General features: G+C 52.5%; 1 protein-coding gene across 1 annotated transcript in view; it reads left to right on the forward strand.

Moving 5' to 3' along the window:
* The window catches only part of LOC119091337 (PDZ domain-containing RING finger protein 4-like), an 89,796-nt gene that overhangs the window by 16,752 nt on the left and 58,381 nt on the right, over positions 1-14,663 (forward strand). Inside the window, 1 exon segment of the mRNA XM_037214065.1 lies at positions 9,438-9,488. Within this exon segment, the coding sequence (XP_037069960.1) occupies positions 9,438-9,488 (51 nt within the window).

Below are 14,663 nucleotides of genomic sequence, written 5' to 3' on the forward strand. Positions count from 1 at the left end.
GGTACAACCACATGATGCTGAAGATACGTTGGGTGACGCATATGTTATGCCTTTGAATGCAACCTGGCTCACACTTTCATCCCAACAATGCCTCTCGCAGCTTCCACGGCATCTTGTTTGTGACATGTCCGTCAAGCGCCGCTCTGAATTCCTGTTGTTCCGGCGGTACCCCGCTAGCCTTGCCCCGTCTCTCAGCCAGCGCTCTCTGCAGCTCTCATCCGCACGGCTCACACCAACAGGAGCACGACCGACAGCGGAAGAAAGCTCTCAGCACGGGACAGACGGTCCCCTCAATGGCCCTCTCCACTTTGCCTAATCGACTGAGATAACGAAGCGCCGGGAGTTGCCGCGCGGCCATTTTGCTCGCCGTCGGTCCGGAAGTTCTCCATCGGGCCGGAGGCGCGCGACGCTCGGTCGGGTTGGCCACGCGCGCTATCGCTTCCTCTTGCCGGCCATTAAGCGCCCTTCGGCCCGCCCGTCCGTCAGCCGCCGTCGTCGGATGGTGGCTATTCACCACGTGCGACACGGCAGCCGTAACATTTACGTCGTGTGTAAAGCCGTCGGTCGTCCACACACTGGTGGCCCGAGGGGAGAGGTCGCGGGATCTTGGCACTACGGTGATAATGGCCGGCGCCGGAGGACGTCTTGTAGTTGGTGATGAGGTCCTCGCGTTGCTTGGATACCTGCTGCTACTATTGCTGGTGTTATTTATCATGCTGTGCGTTCCAGTAACGGTGCATTGTTGCGCTTTCTTATGAGCCACACCCGGGCCACATTCGACCTATCACCAGACGCGGAGCACGGTTCTGGTCATGCGTGGTAAACCGTTTGAAACGAGCCCGGCCGCTGAAGTCTGGCCATGAATGCCGTTCAGTCTGCCGCTCAGGGCTGGAGTAGCTGCTTGATGTGACGCTTTCATTCCCGCTCGCTGTTGTTCATTATAGTGGTCAGTCGCGAGACTGTACCATGGCGACCCAGTCTGAACTATGGCAGTTGGGGAAAATCTGGGCTGGGCTCGACAGGAACGAAGCGCATACCATCAACTACGGCACGTGCCTCTATCTGCAGTAAATCTGTGCAATAACCCCTGATGTGGATGGTGCCTCCGTGCGCGGAAGATCACTAGCGTCGACAAACGCGGCGCACAGGCGTCGTTCCCGGGCCGCCGCCGCAACGGTGGCCATTTGTATTCCGCTCACGCCCCTGGGGCCGAATTATGCGCACTGAATCTTCCCACAGGGGCCGGCAACATGACGGAAGCCGGGTGCCCCCGAGACGCGCCGAAAACGCGAGCCGATTCATTATGCCAGCTGAGAGGCGCCCCACTCCCTGGCCAGGCCGTGTTCTGTGATGTGCTGGTATCCAGCCTTGGCAGTCCGGCCTGGCTGAATCCGGTAGCCTCGATTTCGATGACGACCCGCTGGAGAGGAAACGGGCCGCTGCGTCGGCGGGAAATGCGCCGGAAATGCCGCCGCGGCCTCCCCGCGCGCCGCCCTCGCCGCCGAATATTTATGAACGGCGTCTGGTGGCGCAGCGCGGTGATATTGGCCGGGCTTTGTGACAAATCACCGCCATTAGTTGGCTGTTGGTGGCCCGGACCGTCCGCGGCCGCCCGGACAGCGGCGTTATAACGCTGGCAGGGCGGCTCTATAGCCTGGCTGGCTCTCATACCCACGGTGGTGCCCCTCACAGCAGCAACAGCGCTGTGGGCCGAAACGGCAGCCGCTGCCCTCCACGCGGACAGTAGCAATTCTAACACTAGCGGCAGAGCTGCTTACCAAGGCTAGCTTTGCCCTCAATACTAAGTAGCAATTGCCCCCAACCTCAGCACCATCAATTGCCCTTAACAATAGCGGTCCTCCCCAACAGCAGTTAGTCAACTCCTGCTGGCGTAGAGAGGCAGTTGTCACACCCCCGTGCCGACATCAGTGACTCTCCGCACCAACGATGGCTATTCTCTTAACAGCACTTCCGCTCTCCATACTGAAAGTGTTTATCCAGCGTCATCAGCATCCGACTGCCGCACCGGTAGACGCACGATCCAACAGTCACTATTGCTGCTATATTGCATCGATTAAAGGCCTCAGAAAATGGGCTGATTTTCTTTATGATATAAAATAACAAAATAAAATAAAGAAGTATATATATATATATATAAAATAGTGATTGATGTGATTACATCAATCGCTATTTTGCGCTTTGTTGACAGTCATGGCAAGTGTCAATGCTCAGCAAAACTCGTTAGGTAGTTGCCCATTTCGCAGTCAAGTACTCGACCTAGTCGTACATGTGGTCAATTTTGTCATGCCAATAGTGGAAGCCCTTGCCGGACGCTTTTTCACCTCCGCCGAATGGGAGACCCACTGGCTTTATGGGGAAATCACGCTGCGGCTTTGCTAGGGTTGAAAATGTGTGCTTTCTTTATTATTACGAGAAACAATGCCTTTTACCAGGCGAAATAAACAGTACCCCTGAACGCGATGCTTGACACGGCATGCACCACCCGCGACAGGCCACCTAAACGAAATTACCCCCTCGCCACGACTCTGTCAGAGTGATTGCAGTGGTACATTTGTAAACATTTGTGGACCGAAATACCTGTGCACATATTCCAGCGGTATAGATCCCTGCATGAAGCGGGCGGTTCCACGCCCGCGCCCGCTCCGCTCTCGTGTCAGGAATAGCGCTCTCTACGAACACCTGTGACGCCGGCAGATTGGGCCCAGCTCGCCTCGGCCATCATCAAACTCAACTCAGCCGGAGCTGATCGGGCGTAATAAGCTCCGCTGCGCTTCCGGCGCCATGCGGCGCCCCTTCACGCTCGGCGCTGATGAGAGCGTCACATCGGGAGAGGTCCCCGCCAGTCTTGGGGTCCCAGGGCGATCCAGGCTGCCGCATGCCCGCTGTTGAAAGGTTGATCGGCTATCTGGGAGGGAAGCCCCGGCTGGAGGAGACACATCGGTAAAGTGCCGTCGTTCCCGCTCGGTGCTCTCGTTATTGGTTCCCTAATGTGGAACGAATTGCGCGCTTGAAAATATAGTTATTGTGAAATAACTGCATTGCGCGTGGTTTAATCGGTCATTTCTCAACTACTGTCTACTTCATAGTTCCCGAAACAATCAAGCAATTTTGATATGGCGAAAAGTCTCGTTTTGGCCCTGACTACAAGCCTCAGCAGATAGTTTGAGGTCAGCTTCAAAATTTGACCGGAATCGAGCCGGATCTTTAACTGACCTTTGAAATATTACTGAACTTTGAGATCTTCATTGTGCAACCACTTCACGGCTTCAGAACAAACTGTGTCAAGAGCGCCACATCGAGCACAGTTCTGTGCCATCATCCGCCAAGCCGAACGCCGCCGAGCAGTCTGCGTTGGGGTTGGTGAGTGGCTCAGTATGCATGCGCACACCGCCTTTCAGAGCGAGGTTTAAACTCAGCAATCCTTCGCAGTGGGATGTCCCGACTTACGGGCTGCATGTGGAGAGCTTTTAGACTCAGTTGGCTTAAGCTTCATGCTCGCCGAAAAGCTTGTGATAAACGAGCACCTCTGAAATGTAGGAAGAGGTTGCACCAACTGCATAAACAGCAACGGCATCCCCGGAATCAGCAGGGGCCTGGCTTAGGTATGCGATAAACGATGCGATGCATATACACGACAATTATATATGCCATTTTTGTCATGCGCTATTATTGTCTGTTTTGCCTTGATCTCTTAACATGCGGGAAGGTTGAACACCCTTCGCTCTGGTGGGGGTGGGGAGGGGGCCAATTTTATCCCCCTGAGATCTAAAAAAACTAGGAGAGCTAGATGCACCAAGTTTACAGGATGGGCTGCCTGTCGCGGCTACGTCACGCCGTTCGGAAATCATTCTGAAAAAAAATATTCGGGGGAGCGGTCAAGCTCACCATCACCCGAGTGCGCGTTAACATGTTTTTTTTTTGCATCACCTTTTGCAAAAGTCGACGTGCGCATAACCGAGCGTATTTACTTTCAAACAGTTCAACATTAAAGATATCCTTCCAGCCAACAGCTCGCGATAAATGCACGCGAAAGGGCAGACTTCTGATCTTTTGATTGCATTCAGGTCATCTCAACGTTTATCCTATCCAAATGGCTCCTAGCATTCCAATTTTTAGATCCGATCTCAGCACTGGCTCAAACGTGATTTGAGCTGGTGTTGCATGATCCGACAGCTCCCACCAGGATTTACGTCTGATGCAGACGCGCGCGCGCGCCATCGGCTCCCCACATCAAACGATAGTGCCTAATCATGTCCTTCATACCTGGCACCAGCGACCCCAAAAATAAGCACTCAGCCCGCGCCCATTAGTCACATCTCAGCCCCGCGTTTGATTGACTGATCCCGGCGCCAGCCGCCGCTCCGACGGGCCCACTCGCTACGTCACAGCCCAGACCTCGTGCCGCCGTTGGGAGCGCCGAATTCACGCCACGCATGGGGCCGGCGAACTTCTCCGCCGGCTGTGATGAACTGATCAGCGCGGACCAAGTTGGACGGTGCGGCGGCTGCTGCCATTCGACACACAATCATCCCGGCCGGGGCGCCGGCGGAAGTTCGCTGCGCCACTGCTCGCCGCGGCCTCGAGCGCCAGCGGCCGGTGCGAGTCGCGCTGCTGCGGCGGCGAAGGCGCCACGCTTGGCGCCGTCCCAGCGCCTGTCATAACAGCGTTACGGTGTTTTGCCGGCTGCGGCTGGGCGCCCGCCCTTCCGCGCGGTTGCACGGCCTGCTCCTGCTCCGGCGGAGTCCGCGTGTGTCCCGCCGACCGATCCCCGGCCAACACCGAGCGGCACTTTGTCCTGAACCGGCGGCGCTGTACCGCCAGCGCTTTTGATCCGCGCTGCCGTGTAAAAGCCGCCGGGGAAACGATGCGCGTTGTACGGTGCAGTATCACGTACAGCGGGCAGGCGGCTGCTGTGAGCGAACTTAGCGGCGGACGCCAGCAAACCCGCGCCATGGGCGGAGGCCGATGCCCCGGACAACGTGCGGTCACGCCCTGGGCATTGAAGGAAGTACCGCCAAGGGTGGCTGAGCAAGTGGTGCGGGCTGAGTGGCCATGTCGAGCCAGGGGGTCTCCAACACTGTCACCTTGGTGGATCTCAGATGGGTGATGGGATGGTACCGCGTTGCATCTGGTACATTTTGGTGACATTTTTTCTATCAAAACTTTGAATTTAAGGCTGCAGGTTTGCGTAGTTATAAGGGTTGGCAACTAGCTAGATGCAGTTGAATCGAACCAGTCATTTTTCATGGAAGACCAGTTTCTATCCGAATAAAACCTACGCCCTTTCGGGACTGGGACTGACAATGAAGTTCTGGGGAAGGGGGGGAGGGGGGCTGAAGCTGCTTCGATTGAAGGTGAAACTGCAGGCCTAAGACATTAACTATATATAAATCTGTCTTTGTATCCAGCCATTCTGGCGTGCTGAACCTCAACAGCCTGACCATTCAGCAAACTTTGAGCGGCGGACGCAGCGGTTCGACGAACCGACTGCGGCGCCGGTCTGGAGCCGGCCGGCGCCGGACGGCGCGCGTCACGCGCCGTGGGCCGGAGGTCCGCGGGGCCGGGCCGTCATGGGTGCGGGGTGAACAGACGGTCGCGTGGATCCACCCGCCAGCGGGACTGTGACCTCCGACGTGACCCCGATCCGTTTTGGGGGTTTGGTCTGCGAGAGGTGCGGGATGCCCTACATCCCCCCCTCCCCGCCGCCCGAGGCACCACCCCCTGAGGCTCGTGCTTTGTTTTGGCAGGGACATCCCCGGAGCGTAATCTCTTCCAGCGACGATCGTCAAGTTGGCATGTGGGGGGATGGGGGGGGAGGGGGGGGGGTCGTCGTGCTCCTAGGGAGGTCGTCTGCTAGAGACGGCGCCGTCTTCATTCGTGCGTCCTCGCGCGCGTTTGCGAGCCCTCTTGCTTAAAAGGGCTATTATTCCTCCTCGGGCGGGGTGGCGGCGGCGCTTGTGGTGTGACAAGATGAACACAAAGCTCAAAAACCGATTCGATGCTGTTGTACCCGGTGCATGGTGCTAATGCACTCACGCTGCACATGCGTATGATGCATGCCCCTATGCCATTACCGCTGCACGGGCAGCGTCCCGCGCACCAAATTTGGGACGCGGTGGCGAGAGGTGTTAAGCTCGGCGATAGGCCTTTTAGTCTCAGTTCTGGCGAGGGCGCGGACGGCAGTTGTAAATGCACGTCTGTCACCTCCGTGTGTTGGGTGGGCTTTGTGATACTTGGCGAGTTTGAGCCGCCAAAGTTGGTCCACTGTTGAACGTTTTCCATCTCCATGTGGGCTTGCACCTTTTTGTTGTGCCTGTCCACTGCGTTACTCTTGTAACGTGCAGACAGCTTTTTGCTCCTTATCCACTGTTGTCTCACGGCCGATCAGGCAGGTGACGTTCGGCACACTGAGCCATCGTCAAATCTGGACATCATTAGTGGCGTTCGTGTCCCGTTGGAGAGCGAATCGAGTCAGGATCGGCAGCTGCGCGTACAAACCAGCCTCTATCGTATTATATGCACCGTGTAGATAACCGAACGAGCTAAAACGACAACCGACATATGTGTAATACCTGATTTCGACAAGGGGTATGTAAGTAAGTACCTCTCTGTGCACGGTAGGTATATACAGCTTGAATCAAACGTGTACACATTTTACACTGTCCCTGTGTTTGACTTTAAACGACGAGCCAGCCAGTGCGTGTATTGGTTTGGCTGCAGTTTGTGGGCTGCATTTTAGTTTGTATAGATTCAGATAATGAGGAATATAGTTTCAAAAATCAGATGATAGCAGTGAAAATGTCGAAACCTTCCTCCGAAATGTACCAAAAGCGTCTTTTCCCCAGATTTGATTCACAAAGCGTCAGTGGCAGTCGACAGAGTCGTTATTATCCACTGACAGACTGCGACTTCGTCACTGGGCCCAGCGCCACCCACACGGCGCGTCGGGCAGTGACCAAGTCGCCTGAAACATTCGCGGTTCGAGCGTCTCATAAACAGAGCGCTGACGGCACGTCACGCGCAGCCGGCCGGAGCGCCGGATAAACCCTCCGCTCCGCGGCAGCCACCACGGGGTGGCAGCTTTATGGGATGGCACAAAGGTTGAAGACTGCAGCCGGAAGCAATGAAACGCCCGGCGTCCGGCCGCCGACGCTAAACCAGCCCGGTCTGCTGACTTCTGATCAGCCACCGTTTGTCCGGAGATCATATTTTCCGCGAACTTTGACGAGGCGCGACCGTGTCATTTCCGAGCAGCTCGGGCAGAGGGCGCCGGGAAAATCAATACGGGGTGGCGATCTGGCTATTACCTCCGCTTCAGTGGTTGTCGAAGACAGATCCTCGGCCGCTTTTGGCATGAGTTCAGCGTTGGAGGCGGGAGCTGTGCACCCACGCCGTTTGAGCGCGCGGTCGCTCGTGGTGGGTCGAGAGGAATCGAATGACTGTGGTGAAACACAGGACATATGAAGTGCGGGAGCAGATGTACACTTGTGCATTGCTCGGCCTGTCTCCCAGCCAGTGAATCTCGCAGCTTGAAATGCCCAGCAACAGTTGTGGAGTTAACTGTCTGACGAAAGTCGATGCGGTTTATTGAAAAAATATAGTGGGCAGTTTCGAAAATACGAAAAATAAAACACGTTGTTTTCTACGTTGCCGTCTTCGACCAAACCGGAACGAAATATGGCCGCTGCAAGTATTTTCCCCCAGAAAGCCGTCAACAAAGTCGCAAATAAATCCCACCCACCGGCTTTATTCCCCCAGGCTATCCACGAAATCGCCCTGGATTGACATAAGAATGACGGTAATCCCTGGGACGACCGTAAGACCATCTGAGGGTCTGTGGAAAAGAGAGCTGAGACGGAGCAAGCTGCAGAAGAGATGGCCACCAGAAAAATAGTGGCTCGTTGTTTTCGGCGGTTGCCGACGAGACCGCAAATAATATGATTATGTCGAATGCCTGACGACAAGCTGCCGTACGTGTAGCGTGTTAAAAGACTGCATCGACATTTCAATGTGCTTTAAAATATGGAAAATTTGTATGCGTCATTCACCCTCTGTCGCTTCTTCTCTTTTTCGGCAATCTCCTCCTTTCTTTCTTCCTGTGTTTGTATTTTGCTCTTAACTCGCGCTTTACCACACGCCATTATGCCAGCGTCGGGGAATGTGGACGGGTTGAAGCTGCAGAACTGCATTATGTGCATTGCTACGCTCTTTGAAGACTGTGCATGGACCCGCTTTTAAACAGTAATGCATTATGGCTTGGGTGACATCTTTTTGGACGTTAGAAACACATGACGATTTCTTTGTAATTCAATGTGGATGGCGAAATTTAAAACTGAATTAATTGAGTGCTGTAGAAGCAAGAAAGGCCTTGAGCTATTGACTCTTCGACCTAATTAATTGCGACTTCTTGTGCGGAAAGTAGCTGTTTTCACGGCGGTAGAAAGCACTAGTTAAATGGTGTTATCAAACAAGCATTAGTTGCGTTGGGAACACTTGACTTTGCAGTCTGTGCCATGGTCACGGGTGTACGGGATTTAACAAAAAAATCAATGACAAACTATGGCACGCGGCATGCAGAAAACGCTCCAAATCTGTGCAGACACCACCTATTGAAAATATGTTAAGATGATTAATGCTGCGTGTTCCTACATTCTAAAGTTTCATAAACGGTATTACACTTTACGCTGCATGAAACAGAGTCGACTAAATCGGTGCTCCGTGCTTGATTTAATCGAGGATTGCTTTGAATAAAGCATTGTATTGTGCAGCATTGCGCTGTTAATGGCATTGCAGGGATGACATTATTGATTGCATTTTATCTTTTGCAGAGGAGCTCAATTCTGACTCTTTATTGTAATTAAGAAATGTGAAATGTATCGTAATCCTATCAAAACATTTTGTACACATTCCTATCAGGCACCATCCAGCCGCTCCGCTCAAACTCATCAGTGCTCATCATCAGCATCAAGAAAAAGCATGCTATTACAGCTCTCCTGAACAGTGATCGAGGAAATGTTTTCGCAAGCGTGCTGATGGGATCTGTATCAAGGTGTATTAATGTGGCTAGGATGTCGCCAGTAATTTGAAGTTCCAGACACACTTCTGCCTCACTGTCCACGCTCCAATAATAACTCCGTAAAGTACGTTTGCTTTACTCGTATGCTGTCGGTACGGCATGTGAAGTCACAGATGCGTGAAAATGTACTATCAGTCGCTGTAAATGAGCTAACGGTGAAGCATGATGGTACGTGCAACTACCCTTACAGCGCGCGAGCTTTTTAAATTGGAAACCACGAAACGCCGTTATAAGTATGGGGTTGGTGTCGTTTATGTTTTGTACCCTGTTAAGTTTTAAGTTCCAGGCGGTTCATATGCTAGTACACTTTCACAGCAATGACGCAGCTGCTCTGTTTCAGGTGACCCCCTCGCCAAGCCACTTTGAGGCTCGTGACCTTTTGACACCAAAGGTGAGTCCTCTACTGATGGGTGAGCTGAGACTCTTTGCTGATGTCATCTGCTGTCCATCTGTATGTAGCCTGATAGCAGCTAATTTGTCTGAAGCTTCCTCCAAGGTGGATGCTAGATCATATAATATCATCGACTCACTCTTGAGTGATATGCAACTCGATGGTGAGTATAAGATATGTTTAAGCATACATTAGTGTAGTATATGAAAAAAACTTCATTTTGTTTATGCAGATACGAATATGCTTCATTTGGCTTTAGTGTTTCATGGCCTTAGCAATGAAACTGCTTGAATAAACTTGAAGCTTCTTCTAGCAAAGAACTTGGAAATCAACTTCATATATGCACCGATGTCGTGTATCGATCAGAAGCCGCTGCTTCCGAACAGTGTACCGGTAACCACGCATGGTGTCAGGTGATTACGTGGATTCTCTTGTTGTTTCGTGCGCAAAAAGTCCTTCTGAATTCTTATTTTCTTCTTTGACCGTCATCCCGTGTATGCTCCACGTTTGCTCCAAGTTTTAATAGACTGCAGCATTGTGATCGGGTTGAGACCAACACGCACGCCTCGAGGAGGGCGACTGTCACGAAGACAGGACCATTCCTTGTATTTCAAGCAGACCATGAATGCACCTCCACAGTGTAAAGGTGCCCTTATGTAGAATCTGCGACCTGCTGCGATCTACAATGACAACCGGTTCTCCCAGTGAGCTGTCCACGCGTAAGTGCGACGCGCTCGGGCGTCCCCTCCGACACGGCAGGGGGCACGCGCTCACCCCTTCAGGTCACGTCGGTCACACTTGATGAGGCCAATGCAGCCTGGATTGCACCCGGAAGAGGGCACTGGGACTGGCTGCCGTCCTCCACCTGATGAGATCTCGCCCGGCCGGGAGCGGCAGCCGAGCTCAGGATTGGACCCGCGTACAAACTCAAAGTTCGGAAGCCGAGCTCGCTGATACGGCTGATGCAAATCTCGAAAGCATTAAGTTCCTTGAGACGGGACGTTCTCGGCTTTAGCCAAATGGGGCTTGAACGCGGAAACTTTGAGCATGGCGGTGATTGTGGAAATCGACTTTATTAGCCGCGTAAGAAGCGGGGTGCGGATGGCCGGAATGGGAGTGATTAATCAGCGACTGGAGATGTCATGCACCTGGTTATCGTGAGTCATATGACTATCATGACCTCCAACGGGTCTACATGACATGCAACATCAGGTCCAGATATCAAAGATAGATATGAAATAGGGACCTGTGCTGCTGTCTCGTCACAAGTTAGGATGTAATGTTACGCCCTAAGCCATGACTCTGAGTAATCACAGCTTGTGCCGATGACCAAAACAAATACTTTCTGTTTGATACTGCACCGTGCTCACCTGAAACAAATTGAGCCGAGGCAGTCCCGGAGGCTGAATGCGAAGCACTCGCCCCGAGCCGCCCACGGCGTGGTTCTGCGTTAGCCGCCCTCCCCGCCCACCGGCTGCCGCTGCTCCGGCCGCTCAGGGCACGTGACGCCGTCGTCGGCCGCTCCGGCCGCTCAGGGCACGTGACGCCGTCGTCGGCCGCTCCGGCCGCTCAGGGCACGTGACGCCGTCGTCGGCCGCTTCGGCCGCTCAGGGCGCGTGACGCCGTCGTCGGCCGCTCCGGCCGCTCAGGGCACGTGACGCCGTCGTCGGCCGCTCCGGCCGCTCAGGGCACGTGACGCCGTCGTCGGTCGCTCCGGCCGGCTCCCGCCACGCTCCGCTCGCGCCATCGGCGCCGTTCATCATCGACTCCGGCCGGCCGCCGCCGCCCGTCGTTTGTAACCGAGCATCGTTAGCGGCCACGTCGAGACCGACGACCACTCAGTCGGCGTCGACGGACCCGCTTCCGGGGTGGGCCCGGCGCCGGGGGAGGCTCGTGGGGGAGGAGGTGGGAGTGGGGGATGGTGAGGGAAATGGGTGAAATGGGAGCCATGCTGACGCTCGCTTTCTTTGCGCTGGCTCTGGCCGGTTCGGAGATGAGTTCTTTGTTCGGAACGGCAAATAAGTGGACGGACGACAGACGTCAAGTGCAGACGGTGTGCTTCAGTCAAGAAATGGATTGGGGTGTTCAGCTCGGTTTCATCACTTTCCTTTGTTTAAGTCCTGTTTCAGTTCCGTGGCTTCGTTTGAAACAGGGTCTACGTGCCCTTGTTTCTTTCTACAATAAGCTCTTTTGAAAATTAGCATGCATTGACTCTACGTTCAGAGTACACGCGAAACATGATAGTCTTGGAAAATCCTAAACCCTCCACGCAGCATGTTCTCATTTCAAAAGCGAATGTTGTCACCGGTTATGATAATGGAGACAAATGTGAATAAATCTTGCATTCATTCTGTCCGACACTACATCTTCGAAACCACCTCCCCTTGGTCGGCAAGCCCTCTAGTGTGACCAGCTACCAGGTAACCACACGCACCGGTTGGGTCCGAAATCGTTCCGTTCCTGGGGCCAGATTTCAGTCCGTTAGGCACAAGTCCTCCACGTCGTTCCCTTGACCACGGACTGGACTGGTTCGTCGCCACACCCGGATGCGCGTCTTGATCCTGATGCCGACACGGTCCCGGATGATCCCGTCGGCCCGCGCTGGCAGACCCAGCCCGGCGGCGCCGGATGCGCTCGATTTCCGCCGGAAATGACGTACGACCCCCTGACGGGGAGAGATTGCATTGGCGGGCAGCCGGCGAGGCCGAGGCAGGACGGCAATCATCCATTTGCCTCAGATGAAGGTAGATATCTTATTTCTGTGGACGCTAAGCGTGCGACAAGGGAGCCATGACTGCCGCCATGTACCGGCCCAGGTCAATTCATGCTGGATATTTAGCGTCGAGGATTCAGAGGTCTTGGCCGGGCAAGACCAGGGATGTGACGTGAAATAATAACGGCCTGCTTCTAGTCACCATAAACCTCAAATGGAGGCACGGCTTGCAGGCTAACGCTGTTGAATTAACGGCGCCAGCGCGGAAGACCGGCGGTCTAATGATCGACGAACGGCAAAGCAGACGAATGAGTAGGAGAGGCGCGAGCGGAGACAAGCGAGTGTGAGCGTTTGACATGGTTCGTTAGAGGTGGAGAAACGAACGTGGAGCACGAGATAAAAAACGGAACACCCGCTGATCCAATGGATATTTTTCTCTCAACACATACACAAAAGACTTTGCTCTTCTTTTGTGTGTCCAGCTGTAGCATGCTTCATTTGTCGTTTAGATTGCTTTGTTTGTTTTGCACACGTTATTGCTGTGCTTGGCATTTGCAGCTGACATTTCAGATGAAATTGCTAGCTTTTTAAAAAAAACTGCACCTGCTTCAAATAACGCATCTCAGTTCAGACCTCCCATTGCTGGTTTTCCGTAAGGCTCAAATTGCTTTTTACCTCAGATGCATTCGGCTTGACCTAAAGGAGGTCAGTTTGGATAGACAAATTTTAACTCAATTCAGAAAAAAGGATCGGGCATTGTGCAAAATGAACCGTACCTGCCACTTTATCGTGAAATATTGCGTGTTTTTGCGCTATCAGGCCCACCAGGAGCGGTTCCTGGGATTCGTACTTTGAGAAGCATTTTTTAAAGATTCAGAACTAACAGTTTAAAATGTGTTTGCATAAGCCTTCGGGAGGGGGGGGGGGGGGTAGCAAATACAGAGACTAAGAAACTTGCACATGAGAATCGATTTGAAAGACAACGAAAGAAAGCACCAAGGATGGTATCCGGGCGCTGCCAAGTGGGAGACATCGGCGGATCCTGGGGGGGAGGGGGGGGGGGGCACGTGGCCATGCCCCGAAAACCTCTAAGAGTATGTTTTGGCCACTCCCAAGCATTCCCAGAACTTCATAAAAGTTTCGTCTACTTACCGTCTGTTTGAACTTTAAATGTTTTAGCTGTTTTGTTTTAACTTCTGTTTAAGATTCAAAAGTATTTCGGTGCTTTTCGGTTTTGAATGGTGTCGGCACCATGCACTGGACCTCGGATCCCACACCAGCCAGTTGGCGACGAACAGTTGCCCCCCCCCCCCAAAAAAAAAACAAAACAACAACTCCAGGCTAGATCCGCCCCGGTGGGAGAAAGCTGTGGTTAAAGGTAAAGAAGTGCTGCATTCTTTGACTAGTGACCACATGTATAAATCACAAGGCCATGGTATATAGGTGGCCAATCGCGACAGGACACGCGTCAACATAAGAGCACTTCACATGCCATTTAGTATTGCAAGTGTTTTGCAGCTTACCGCCTAAAATAAGGCTACAGACGTGACGGATGGTAACCGTTCGTAATTGATTAATTGAAGGTTGTTGAAGAAGACTCGTCGTTCCTGGGTCAGGGGACCGATAAACTTTACACGAACAGATCGTTAAAGTGGAATGCATCGGTGCTGATCATTTTGCAGCCCAGCAGAAAACGGTCGACGGGATTTCATTCTTTTGCAGAACTGTTGTTAAATGGTCCGGACCTACCGAAAAGCGTCGTTAGGATGAATCTGATGGACGTTTTGCATAGTCCTCTGCTGCTTTTGTCGTCTATTTCGCCATTGTTTTGTTAATACCGCAACAATGGTGCAAAGTTGGACGCGGACCTAATGCAAGGCAGTTACCACACACTGCAAAGTGATTCACTAGAAATTACATTTCTAAAAGATTGTAGTGCGTACACAAAACCATTTTTGACAAACTTCTGTGTATCCCGGGTAGTTAAACATTTGCACGTTGTTCTAAAGTCAGTTTTTATCAGTCCAGCAAAACGCTCCCACTAATGTCTCTGAACACAAATTGACTTCTCCAAATTTTAAAAAAGCTGGAAATGACTGACACTTGCTAATGTTTTGTAAGTTGAGTTTTTAGTCGCTGAGTGCGGGAGAGGAAGCCTGCATATCTAGCCCCAGGATCACACTGCTTTTGCAAAACAACAATCTAAATGTCGAAACAAGTATTACAATGCTCGCCACAGTGCGCGCGCTCGGCTTCTCTAAGTATCTTGTTAACGCTTTTAAAATTTAAGCCTTTATGTTGAATATTCTGCGCACCGTTATCTTCGTTTAAGATAATAATAGTAGTTCAGTACGCTATGTGCCATCGTGCAATATGTTAACCTATTCATATGTCACAAATAAAAACAAAAAGCAAACGCGGAAAAACCCTGTGTTTTGGATGTGTTGTGCTTTTATAGTTGT

This window comes from Pollicipes pollicipes, unplaced genomic scaffold, assembly GCF_011947565.3.
Source record: "Pollicipes pollicipes isolate AB1234 unplaced genomic scaffold, Ppol_2.1 Scaffold_3447;HRSCAF=4054_pilon_pilon_pilon, whole genome shotgun sequence".
Classification (NCBI taxonomy): domain Eukaryota; kingdom Metazoa; phylum Arthropoda; class Thecostraca; order Pollicipedomorpha; family Pollicipedidae; genus Pollicipes; species Pollicipes pollicipes.